Raw genomic sequence first — 13,248 nt, 5'->3', positions numbered from 1 at the left:
ATGTTAAAATGCCACTTCATTTTTAATTACTTTTTACCCCAGACACTTCTGAAGTTGATTTGTTTGTTATTAATGCTCCATACACTCCAGTGCCAGATCCCACTCCCATGATGCCACCAGTGGGAGTTCAGGCTTCCATTCTGAGCCATGACACCATAAGGATCACCTGGGCAGACAACTCCCTGCCCAAACACCAGAAGATTACAGACTCCCGGTACTACACAGTCCGATGGAAAACCAACATCCCAGCAAACACCAAGTACAAGGTACTAGCACATTCACTCTGGGTAAGGAAAGCTAATTATTCACACTTTCTGATTCTGAGGCTTTTGGTTCATATGTTTGCAGAATGCCAATGCAACGACTTTGAGTTATTTGGTAACTGGTTTAAAACCAAATACACTCTATGAATTCTCTGTGATGGTGACCAAAGGTCGAAGGTCAAGCACATGGAGCATGACAGCCCACGGGACTACTTTTGAATTAGGTATGTGTTGTCGGAACTTTGTCACATGGCCTTTCTTCTCTTCGCTAGATGTGAAAGCCAGGGCAAGTCCCTGCTAATGTACCACGTCCCAAGTCATGAGGCGCCTACCACCGCTCTTTACTACCGAAGGAAAGAACTAAGTGTGTGAATTGACATATTTATGGAACACAGTGAGCAACTACAGCTGGAGTTCAGTGTTTGCTTTCTTAGGAAGAATTTTGGTTTTTTCATCGTTGTTCAAGAACATTAGCCAATAGCAGAAAGAAATAGTGCAGAATGTACTAGAGTTTAGGGATCATGAGACATGAGTTCAATTCCAAGGTCAGCCACCTACTGACTATATAAGCAAGTCATCCAGCCTCTCTGAAGCTATTTCTTCCATCTATAAAAGAGGGGTAATTGCTGTCTTTTCTATTTGATAGGGTAAAATAAATTACCCAATAAATAAAGCAAATGGTAAGTAATAAAGCACTGTGTAGATGTAAGGAATTACGGCTTTTAACCTTGCCTTCCTGGAAGATTGAGATAGAAAAGATGAAGTAGCCTGCCCTTTACCAATACCATGCTTGCCAGAGCCTCAGCACTTTTCCAGAGCTCTCCTAAACTGCCCTGGACGCTCTCTTGCCAACTGGTTAGTGTCTTATATAGTCTCCCGCTGGAGTATTCTTAGGGTTTTTGTCTGTAAGTAAACATGAAAGAAAAAATACAGCTAAGCAAATTAAGGGGAAAGCAAGCCATCTAATTTGAAAGTTTTGCTTGCTTTTTGCTCACTTGTAGGCCTGCCCTTCTGCCCCTTATACTTCCCTGGCACGGGGATGTGTGTAACCATTGGGAGGCTCTGTCTATTCCACCTTCCTATTTCTTTCTCTCCTTTATGTGAATAATGAAAAAAATGGAGCTATAAAGTCTCTCCAGACTGGGTTTGGCCCTGATGTCTTATCTTTGGCACAGTTGGTTGAATTTCCTACAGAGAAAAAAAAAGGGATAGATTCAGAGAGAAAGAAATTCAGTGCACAAAAACTTAAATAGAACTTGAGTTTGCTTCCTTTGCCAGTTTTAAAAATACCTTTGTGCTTTCATTCCAGCCCATGAGGTAATAAATGATATTCCATTAGGAGTTTACATTTCACTGGGCTTCCTTCCATTTCATACCAGGAGAATTCTAGTATTTTAGGAAAAGAGTAGATGTAAGGATATACTTAATATGCTGATTTCCCAACTAGTATTAATACATTAAAAGTTTTCAGCCATAATATGGAAACATAAGGGGCTTCTGCAATGCAGGAAATGTGGGTTTGATCTCTGGGTCGGGAAGATCCCCTAGAGGAAGCAATGGCTACCTTGCCTGAGAAATCCCCATGCACAGAGGAGCCTGGTGGGGCTACAGTCCATGGGGTTGCAAGGTTCAGACACGACTTAGAAACATAGCCGCCACTACCATGGAAACAGATGCACTGTCGTTTTTATTTAATTGGCTTTTCTGTTCCATAAACAGCTTTACATTTCAGAGCAATAACCTTTAATAGTTGATAGTATCTTTTCAGTGCAAATTTAATATAAAAAACCATTAATTTGTAAATCATTTATTCTTTGGGGGAATGGTGGTTATCAAACATCATATTTGGTTTTGAAAGCCAACTATATATAGGTAGAGACAAAGTTACTTTACACTTAAAAATATTCTAACAAAATAATCCAAATTAGGGGAGAAAACGTAGTCTTGGGCACATTACATAACTTTTCTCATTTTCAGTCTCCTGATCTATCAAGCAGGGACTGCAGGTGGCTTTTAATTTTCCCTAACCATCCTGCCTGACCTCCCCATCTGGGATGCCTGTTCTTTGTCCTCTCAATATGGTATTTCCCCTTTGGTACTTTGCATATTCTTCCTTTTCTTGGGGCTATTTATAGGCAAACAGTGAGTTCTTTGAAGCCAAGAGGCTGTACCCTTTATTGTGCCTTCTAAATGGAGAGGGGTGAGGAAATGGTGAATTCAGTTGAAATGAACAGGAATTACTGAAAGTGTTATTCTTTTGTAGTTCCTACTTCTCCACCCAAGGATGTGACGGTTGTGAGTAAAGAGGGGAAACCTAGGACCATCATTGTAAACTGGCAGCCTCCCTCTGAAGCCAATGGCAAGATTACAGGTGAGAGGCCAGAGATGCCTGGGAGTGTGTGTCCGCTCCCTGTTCCTACATTCTAGAAGAGCACCTTGTTCTTAGGAGGAATGGGGGTCTCAGGACTTGACCTGGCCATTTTTGGGGGTGCTACGTGTCATGATGGTCCTGGAAATTGAAGCAAGGGCTGCTGTTTAGTGACATAAAAAGGAGTCGCCAGCTGGTTGTTCTGACCCATATTTCATGAAACTCTGATGGGTGTGGATTGCACTAGACAGCCTTTGGTTATGGTGGAACATACAGACTTATTTATTTTCCTCCAGAGAGCTATTCTTCTCTGTCTTTGACTAGATGACCAGGGTCTTGGGGTTGAAGACGCTGCCTGATTCTACAGGGTGATACCCAATAAATACAGATTCACCTCTTTTACCCCAAAGCTCAAAAATACCCATTAGGCTTAGTTTCTTTTTTCACCCAGGACTGCTTCTTCAGCTTCCTGTGCTCTTACAACTCAAGTTAAAAGTCTGAGTTGGCCTGGACCTCTGACAGGACCTTGAATTTTCCCTTGGACTTCCAGAGTAGAAGGCACTATGCCTTCCTCATCTTTATCAGGGAGAAAAACCTGCCTCTGATCCAGATAATGTATGCTGTGGAGCCAGAGTTGTCCTCCTGAAGTTCCTTTGTATGAAAAGATGGCCTAAGGTGACTGCAGCTGTGAAATTAAAAGGTGCTTGCTCCTTGGAAGAAAAGCTGTAATAAACCTAGACAGTATATTAAAAAGCAGAGTGACCTTTGTCACTTTGCTGACGAAGGTCCATATAATCATAGCTGTGGTTTTTCCAGTAGTCATGTATGGATATTAAGAGTTGGACCATAAAGAAGGCTGCGTGCTGAAGAATTCATCCTTTTAAACAGCAGTGGTGGAGAAGACTCTTGAGAGTCCCTTGGATGCAACTAAATCAAACCAGCTAATCCTAAAGGAAATCAACCCTGAATATTCTTTGGAAGGACAGATGCTGAAGCTGAAGCTCCAAAACTTTGGCCACCTGATGTGAAGAGCCGACTCACTGGAAAAGACCCTGATGCTGGGAAACATTGAGGACAGGAGGAGAAGGAGGTGACTGAGAATGAGGTGGTTGGACAACATCACCAAATCAATGGACGTGAGTTTGAGCAAACTGATGGAGACAGTGAAGGACAGGGAAGCCTGGCGTGCTATAGTTCATGGGGTCACAAAGAGTCAGACACAGCTGAGCGACTGAACAACAAAGGAAACTGAAAAGCATTTCTTGGCATTGTCTGACAAAACATGGTCCCCTGGAGAAGGGGACGGCAGACCTCTTCAGTATGCTTGCCTTGAGAGCCCCATGGACAGCATGAGAAGGCAGATAGATAGGACATGAAGGATGAACTCCCCAGGTCAGTAGGTGCCCACTATGCTACTGGAGATCAGTGGAGAAATAACTCCAGAAAGAATGAAGGGATGGAGCCAAAGCAAAAACAACACCCAGTTGTGGATGTGACTGGTGGTGGAAGTAAAGTCTGATGCTATAAAGAACAATATTGCATAGGAACCTGGAATTTTAGGTCTATAAATCAATGCAAATTGGAAGTGGTCAAACAGACGGCAAGAGTGAATGTCAACATTTTAGGAATCAGCGAACTAAAATGGACTGGAATGGGTGAATTTAACTCAGATGACCATCATATCTACTACTGTGGGCAAGAATCCCTTAGAAGAAATGGAATAGCCGTCATAGTCAACAAAAGAGTCCAAAATGTAGTACTTGGATGCAATCTCAAAACCAACAGAATGATCTCTTGTTCGTTTCCAAGGCAAACCATTCAATATCACAGTAATCCAAGTCTATGCCCCAACCAATAACGCTGAAGAAGCTGAAGTTGAATGTTTCTATGAAGACCTACAAGACCTTTTAGAACTAACACCCAAAAAAGATGTCCTTTTCATCCTTTTCATTATAGGGGACTGGAATGCAAAAGTAGGGAGTCAAGAAATACCTGGAGTAACAGGCAGATTTGGCCTTGGAGTACAGAATGAAGCAGGGCAAAGGCTAACAGAGTTTTGCCAAGAGAACACACTAGCCATAGCAAACACCCTCTTCCAACAACACAAGAGAAGACTCTACACATGGACGACACCAGATGGTCAATACCGAAATCAGATTGATTATATTCTTTGCAGCCAAAGATAGAGAAGCTCTATACAGTCAGCAAAAACAAGACCAGGAGCTGACTGTACCTCAGATCATAAATTCCTTATTGCTAAATTCAGACTTAAATTGAAGAAAGTGGGGAAAACCACTAGACCATTCAGGTATGACCTAAATCAAATCCCTTACTATTATACAGTGGAAGTGAGAAATAGATTTAAGGGACTAGATCTGATAGACAGAGTGCCTGAAGAACTATGGACAGAGGTTCGTGACATTGTACAGGAGGGATCAAGACCATCCCCAAGAAAAAGAAATGCAAAAAGGCAAAATGGCTGTCTGAGGAGGCCTTACAAATAGCTGAGAAAAGAAGAGAAGCGAAAAGCAAAGGAGAAAAGGAAAGATATACCCATTTGAATGCAGAGTTCCAAAGAATAGCAAGGAGAGATAAAAAGGCTTTCCTCAGTGATCAATGCAAAGAAATAGAGGAAAACAATAGAATGGGAAAGACCAGAGATCTCTTCAAGAAAATTACAGATACCAAGAGAACATTTCATGCAAAGATGGACACAATAAAGGTCAGAAATGATATGGACCTAACAGAAGCAGAAGATATTAAGAAGAGGTGACCAGAATGCAGAGAAGAACTATACAAAAAAGGTCTTCACAACCCAGATAATCAAGATGACATGATCACTTACTTAGAGCCAGACATCCTGGAATGCAAAGTCAAGTGGGCCTTAAGAAGCATCACTATGAACAACGCTAGTGGAGGTGATGGAATTCCAATTGAGCTATTTCAAATCCTAAAAGATGATTCTGTGAACGTGCTGCACTCAATATGCCAGCAAATTTGGAAAACTCAGCAGTGGCCACAGGACTGGAAAAGGTCAGTTTTCATTCCAATCCCAAAGAAAGGTAATGCCAAAGAATGTTCAAACTACTGCACAATTACACTCATCTCACACACTAGTAAAGTAATGCTCAAAATTCTCCAAGCCAGGCTTCAACAGCACATGAACCGTGAACTTCCAGATAGTCAAGCTGGATTCAGAAAAGGCAAAGGAACCAGAGATCAAATTGCCAACATCTGTTGGGTCATCGAAAAAGCAAGAGAGTTCCAGAAAAACATGTACTTCTGCTTTATTGACTGTGCCAAAGCCCTTGACTGTTTGGATCACAACAAACTGGAAAATTCTTCAAGAGATGGGAATACCAGACCACCTGACCTGCCTCTTGAGAAATCTGTATGCAGGTCAGGAAGCAACAGTTAGAACTGGACATGGAACAACAGACTGGTTCCAAATGGGGAAAGGGGTATGTCAAGGCTGTATATTGTCACCCTGCTTATTTAACTTATATGCAGAATACATCATGAGAAACGCTGGGCTGGATGAAGCACAAGCTAGAATCATTGCCGGGAGAAATATCAATAACCTCATATATGCAGATGACACTACCCTTGTGGCAGACAGCAAAGAAGAACTAAAGAGCCTCTTGATGAAAATGAAAGAAGAGAGTGAAAAAGTTGCCTTAAAACTCAACATTCAGAAAACTAAGATCATGGCATCCGGTCCCATCACTTCATGGGAAATATAGATGGGGAAACGGTGTCAGACTTTATTTTGGGGGCTCCAAAATGACTGCAGATGGTGGCTGCAGCCATGAAATTAAAAAACGCTTACTCCTTGGAAGAAAAGTTATGACCACCCTAGAGAGCGTATTAAAAAGCAGAGGCATTACTTTGCCAACAAAGGTCCATCTAGTCAAAGCTGTGGTTTTTCCAGTGGTCATGTATGGATGTGAGAGTTGGATTATAAAGAAAGCTGAGCACTGAAGAATTGGTGCTTTTGAACTGTGGTGTTGGAGAAGACTCTTGAGAGTCCCTTGGACTGCAAGAAGATCCAACCAGTCCATTCTAAAGGAGATTAGTCCTGAGTATTCATTTGAGGGACTGATGCTAAAGATGAAACTCCAATACCTTGGCCACCTGACGCAAAGAGCTGACTCATTTGAAAAGACCCTAATGCTTGGAAAGATTGAAGGCAGGAGGAAAGGGGATGACAGAGGATGAGATGATTGGATGACATCACTGACTCTGTGGACATGAGTTTGAGTGAGCTCCGGGAGTTGGTTATGGACAGGGAGGCCCAGTGTGCTGCAGTCCATGAGGTCACGAAGGGTTTACACGACTGAGTGACTGAACTGAACTGAGCAGCCAGCTTTCCTTAGGAATCCCTTTCCTTAAATCCCCAGTCTTTATGTCATTTTTAATTTAGGTTTTAGAATTTGCCTCTTCCTTGAAAGAATTAAGTGTGACTTGACATGGATTACATTATATTTTGTGTTTAAAAACCGGTGATGATGCTGTCCGTGCCTTTTTGCGCTGTGTAGGCTTGTGGGTGTAGCTCTTCCTTCCTCAACTGTGGATGTAGAGCGCCCTCTGGTGGATGCACCAGGTGATGTTTCACTGTGACTTCACCTACCCCACGTTTGGGAGAATCTAGCAAAGGTGGCTGCCCGTCTCCTCGGAGTTTTTCTCCTGGGAAATCACATTGGTGACAGTTCAGATAGCACTGTCAGGCCATTACTGATGGTAATGGCCATTAAGTTTTTTCAAAACTGCATTAACTTAATTGAAGTAGACCGCTGAAGTACAGAATGTTGGAATGATGATTAGGATGGTTTCCTTATATAATTTCCTAGCTTTTGAGAGTAGTTAACCCTATATTTTTATCTTAAGTACTTTTATTATTTCAGCTACTAATACAGATAATAATTTATAGTCTGGCACTGTTGAAATTGTGGTTTTCTCTGTATTATATTTAGTGTAGCATTTAAAATACTTGTTACTATTGCTAATTTAATCTGTAACTGGTTCTCTATTTGTATATGCTGTAACATATATCTTTTATTGATTTACTGATTGCAAAAGAAAGCGGGAATAAGGTTTCTTTTTCCATTAATCCCTTTGGATAGGTTACATCATATATTACAGCACGGATGTGAATGCAGAGATACACGACTGGGTTATCGAGCCTGTTGTGGGAAACAGGCTGACTCACCAGATACAGGAATTAACACTTGACACACCATACTACTTCAAAATCCAAGCCCGGAACTCAAAGGGCATGGGGCCCATGTCTGAAGCTGTCCAGTTCAGAACACCCAAAGGTAAAGGCCCCCAAACAGAGTGTTCCATTGTGTGTCTCTTGAGTGGGGTTATGCGTGTACATGTCATTTTAGCATGTAGAGACTGTGGATGATACAGGAAATCCTGATGAGGTGCTTATGAGCCACCATGTGGGCATTTATCTGAAAATGATCCTACCCCCTGACCACCAGATCAGTGCTCCCTAGGTTACTGCCCTAAACCTATCATTGACAGGGGAACTTTGACTCCAGGCTGCTTGAGGCAGATGAACTGCAGTGATCTAAACCAGTCAGATCAGGTGGGATTCTCTTGGTTCCCAGATAGAGTAGTAGCGTGTTATCGTGATGGATGATTCTCTTCCAACACATGCAGGCTCTCAATGTGAAAGGCTTGTTCACTGACCTTTGCAGAGAGAAAGAGACAAAAGGGGCCCTTTAAAGAAAACTCTAGACAAAGTGACAGTAAAGTATTGAGCCCGGTGAGCTTAGGAAGTAGAAGTAAGCCGGGACTGAGTCTGTGGAAATACGGGAAACATACATGGATTTCTTTTCTGTTGGCATGAAAAAGAAGACTCAAAGTGCTTGGAAGTTTGCGGGGTCTTAATTTTTTTCCTTTGAAAATTCTGCCTGTCCCATCTTCAAAGCTTGTGATCCTTGCTCTTGTTTTTTTCTTCCCCTGTGCTTGGCCTGTTAGCGGACTCCTCTGATAAAATGGCTAATGATCAAGGTAAATGAGTAGCTGGCCTCTCTTTCCTTTCCTCTCTTTTGTGACCTATTATTAGCTTTTGGTTGTTTTTGTTTTTTCCTGAAAATCAGTACCAGTACTGTGTGTTTAAAATCACGTATTTATTGGCCAAAGTAGAGTTGAGTCCATGTTTGTGGCCCTTGGGGTATCTGAAAAGCTGGAGAATCTACTTAGGAGCTAAACAGACTGGCAGGAAAAAAAACTGGGTTGGACTTCTACAGATGTGAGGAGATAATCCTTAAATGTGGGTCAGATTATCCTTTGTGCTAAGAAACTAAAATTCTGTGATACAGATAAGGATTTGGGCCATAATGAGAACAAGCACACCAATTTGTCATATTTGTAGCATCTAGAGTTTTTTTGATGTCTCTAAATGAAAAGTTTAGTCAAATTCAATTGAATACCCTTTTTTCCTCCCTCAGCAGAGAATATACAAATGTCCCCTACTGAATTGTATGATTATGTTTCACAAAATTACTGCTCTCCATTCTCTTGTTGCAAGCTTAATTCAGGGCTCTTTTTCCATTTCTTCTCTTAAATATATTTGCTTATTTTATAAGAGGATAGAGACAGTGTACAATGGAAGTTTAGGAAGTATGGGCCTCAGTGTCACCGTTCTGGAAATTATCTGTCAGCATAGTCTCCTCACTGCAGCTGCTGTGGTGAGAGATAACTATACTTTGATTTCCATCTCTGGGAAGTCGGCTAACGTTGGTTATCTGTTTTCTATAGCAGGAGCAGTTAAAGTAAATTGGATGGTTTCTTTTATTCTTTAAGAGTAGTTTTTAGAAATACAAAGTCTTTGGATCTTGGTTAATGGCAAGAAGATTCACAGTTTGAGGTTTCAAGTTTTAGGGCTTTGGAAATGTGTTTGCATTCAATGAGTCTTTTGCTCTATGTTGGGAAAACTGCAGACATGCCCGTGTGTGTGTGTGTGTGTGTGTGCGTGCGTGTGTGCGTGTGTGCGTGCGTGCGTGCGTGTGTGTAAAGCACCCTGATCATGGTAGAACCTGTACCTTACGCATGAGACTAGAACAGTTACAACACTGAATGTGTACAGAGTATATGTGCTCATTTTCCTCCCTCACTTCACCTCATAAGCCAGGCTGCAGTTCTCAGCTACACCACCCCTTTGGCATTTAAAATTCTTTGCCCATATTTATTTTGGTATTTGGCTAATCCTTGGATTTCCTGTTCGTAAGTTAAATATAAAAGGAAAACACTAAGAAATATAGGAGTTAAACCAGTTGGTTTATTGGCAAAAGTGTTCATTGGCAATTATTTATATAACGTGTTACTCTGAGTAGTTTGGCTTAAATATGGGCTCCCTGACAAAGAAGTCCCTTAGCTATGAAGAGCCTTACGTGGGCTGCGTCGTCTCTGCCAGCTTATCATAGTGAAAAGAACAAGTGGACTCGTGACATGTGCTGTGTGTCATTTGGGAGGAATGTGGCAATAGAAGTGAAGTGAAGTGATGGGTGTGGACAGTGAAAGAGGTTTGAGGACTGTGAGTTTAAAGTTCTAGAATATGCCCCATAGATATCCAGGAACTTCTGTTACCTTTGGGGACACTGAGCTTCTGGAAACATAGAAAGTAGGTTTGTTTTTGTTTTCATTTCTAGATTCATTCTGTTAAATGAACTACGCATAGAAACCTTCAGACTTTAATTTCTTCCATTTCCTCCAAGTCTGATAATTTAATAGAGGTACTTGATATTAGCTGTAATGTTTTACAGCAACCCATCTTGTTTATGCATTTCTAGTCAAGCTTTATTTGTAGAAATAACTCTAATTTATAAGCATTTTCTGAAGCTTCATGCTCTCTGTGGAGTGTAAGATGAGATTCTTCCCTAAAGATTTATTTAGTAGTTAATATTTATAAAACATTTACGGTGTGTCAGGCAGGATTCAAAATATTTTATGGGATTAAATTTGTATTTAATCCTCACAACCCTTTCGTGAAGCAGGTGCCATTATCATCACTGCTTTACAATGAGGAAACCAAGACCCCAGAATAGTAGCTAAATAACTGGCCAGAAGTCCAATAGTTAGTGCCTGATGGTGCTGGTTTGCCAGCACAGGCAGTCTGTTGATCTGGATGAACCAAGGATCAGCTTTACCTTGCAGTTCCTGCAGGCTTCTTCAAGAGAAGTCTGAGGCTGCATTCCAGCCCCAGGTATCTTCTGAGGCCTGCATATGAGTGAAGTCGCTCAGTCGTGTCTGACTCTTTGCGACCCCATGGACTATAGCCTACTAGGTTTCTCCGTCCGTGGGATTTTCCAGGCAAAAATACTGGAGCAGGTTGCCATTTCCTTCTCCAGGAGATCTTCCCGACCCAGGGATTGCACCCGGGTCTCCCGCACTGTAGGCAGATGCTTTACCATCTGAGCCACCAGGGCAGTCAAGCATGTGAGGTGGTCCCAAGCTCAAGGTCAGCAGCCTCACTTCTTATGTTCCATGATGATGGCGTAGGAGACAGTGTCTTTGTGAGCAACCAGAGGGGAGACTTTGATTTTTTATCTTTGGGTATTTAGGTTGACTGAGCAGAAACTGAGAGCCTAATCTGAACCTCTGCTTGCCTTCCTGCTCCCACTTAAGGTAACTTTATATTTAGAAAGGCAGCTTCCTATTTTGAGAAAAGAATCCAAACACTGCTGACACCTGCTCAGCCAGATCAAGCCAGTCCCTCAGAAGAACCCATTTCTTTACCGGTCCCCTTGGTTCCTTTTCCACCAGAAGCTGCTTCTGCCCTAAGTGCTCTGAGCAGTTTTTCAGCAACTGTTTTTTGGGCTAGAGAAGCCTTAGCAGCAAGGGGCAGCCTTGTTACACCCTGGACACAGCCATGGAACAGGAATGTCAGCCTTTCAGATGCCTCATTGCGTAGAAAGCACTACCTTTGTTTTGCACAAATAGGCTGTATTTTCCCCTGTCGTGTGTACGTGCTACTTCCTTTTCTTATGGACAGCGTAGACTGAGGTTTTTTTTGTGGTTTTTTTTTTTTTTTTTTTTTTTTGTAGAAAACACTCACTAGCTGTGAAGTAGACTTGTCACACCAATGGAGTAGGTTGTTACTGACATGATTTCTTCTTCTTCAGCCTCGGGGTCTGCAGGGAAAGGAAGCCGACTGCCAGACCTGGGATCCGACTACAAACCTCCAATGAGCGGTAAAGCCCTTCCTCTGGCTTCATTTGGCTTCCTGTGGGCACAATGCAGTTCTGCTTGAAATCTTAAAATGTGTCTTGCAGCTCCTGTGTTGTGAACTGTAGGCTATTACCTATTTCTTTTTATTCGACAGAGCCGGCTTTAGGCATTTTCTGGCAGATGTTTGCCGAATTACTGTAAACCCATTTATTATAGACTCACAAATAAAATTGTTTCAATTTGTGTATACAACTTAAAATGATTCTAAACAAACAAGTCTTCTCATTGCCCACTGCCTCTTTTCGAAATAATTAGAACCTTACTTTCAAAAATAAACCCTCTGGTGGAATTAGCTATCATCTAAAACAAGCCTGAGAGATGCTTTGGAATCATTCATTTCTCTCCACACTGCTTACTGTGGTGTTCTTAGTTTGGGAATTCTAAAAAATTATTCCCTCTCTCCTAGCCATCCTAAGAGCTTAAATGGTGACCCCTGCTTCTCTGTACAACGTCACCATATGTAAGTTACTTTTGCACGTGAAATCATATTTTATTGTCATAATACTGTGAGGGAGGGAGAACAGGTATCATTATTCCCAGGTTTTACATTAAGAGACTCAGGGGAGAAGTGATGTGCCTGGACCTACCCGCTTATTATAGAAGCCCTAGAACCAAAACCCAGGGCTTCCGACTTCATATTCTGCCTTTTCTGCTGTCACTCACAGCCTTCTAGGTCAGATGTGGGAATCCAGGATGGTAAAATGTCCGCCAAGGTAGTTCCTAGAAATGAACCTTACTGTTTCATGAGAAACACGTGGAAGACAAAGGAAAAAGCGTTTCTAGTCCTCCAGAAACTCCTGGTCTAATTATGGAAATAAAATGTTCTCTTAATCTCCAACTAACAATTTAAATAAAAAGTATTGCCCAGACTTCAGTGAAATCGGCCACTTCTTTGGAGAGCCAGACAAACTTTCTTGCTTCAAGAAATTTTTAGGCTGTGATTTCTAGGACTTTATGAGTTTCTCCTCCTGGGATGTATATGTTACGTTTATGTGCCGTCCACAAGACTGTGAGAAAAGCAGTTACTTCTTTGTCTTTTCTTTGGTTTATGCAATCATTCATTTATTCACTCATATTTCTAAAGGTTCAGGTGCTATGTAACAGACTGTAGAAGCAGGGGGAGTATGTAACAAGCTATCTGACAGAGAGAGGAGAAAGCTTTCTGGAAGAGATCTCTGACCCAGATTTTAAAAGGCACAGAGAAAATTACTGAATGTCTAGGAGGGGGTCAGACATTTCTAGGATGCAGTGTAGTAAGAACATGTGTGAAGTGTGGCAATTTAAAACAGCCTGCTTGGGACTTCCTTGGTGGTCCACTGGTTAAGACTGCACCTGCCAATGCAGGGATGCAGTTTTGATTCCTGGTCAGGGAAC

The 13,248-nt window shown here is 41.7% G+C and overlaps 1 protein-coding gene across 8 annotated transcripts in view; it reads left to right on the top strand.

Moving 5' to 3' along the window:
* The window catches only part of NEO1 (neogenin 1), a 234,435-nt gene that overhangs the window by 200,062 nt on the left and 21,125 nt on the right, over nt 1–13,248 (top strand). For 4 of the 8 annotated variants that reach the window (XM_018054673.1, XM_018054667.1, XM_018054674.1 and 1 more), the window contains exons 17-22: nt 43–266; nt 349–487; nt 2,527–2,634; nt 7,755–7,949; nt 8,623–8,655; nt 11,769–11,837. In XM_018054673.1, the coding sequence (XP_017910162.1) occupies nt 43–266; nt 349–487; nt 2,527–2,634; nt 7,755–7,949; nt 8,623–8,655; nt 11,769–11,837 (768 nt within the window). The remainder of the gene's footprint in view (nt 1–42; nt 267–348; nt 488–2,526; nt 2,635–7,754; nt 7,950–8,622; nt 8,656–11,768; nt 11,838–13,248) is intronic. The other 4 variants (XM_018054668.1, XM_018054672.1, XM_018054669.1 and 1 more) reach the window with 3 other exon arrangements.

This window comes from Capra hircus, chromosome 10 (assembly GCF_001704415.2).
Source record: "Capra hircus breed San Clemente chromosome 10, ASM170441v1, whole genome shotgun sequence".
NCBI classification, from domain to species: domain Eukaryota; kingdom Metazoa; phylum Chordata; class Mammalia; order Artiodactyla; family Bovidae; genus Capra; species Capra hircus.
The sequence above is the reverse complement of the archived record's forward strand: the minus strand, read 5'-3'. Positions and strand labels throughout refer to the sequence as shown.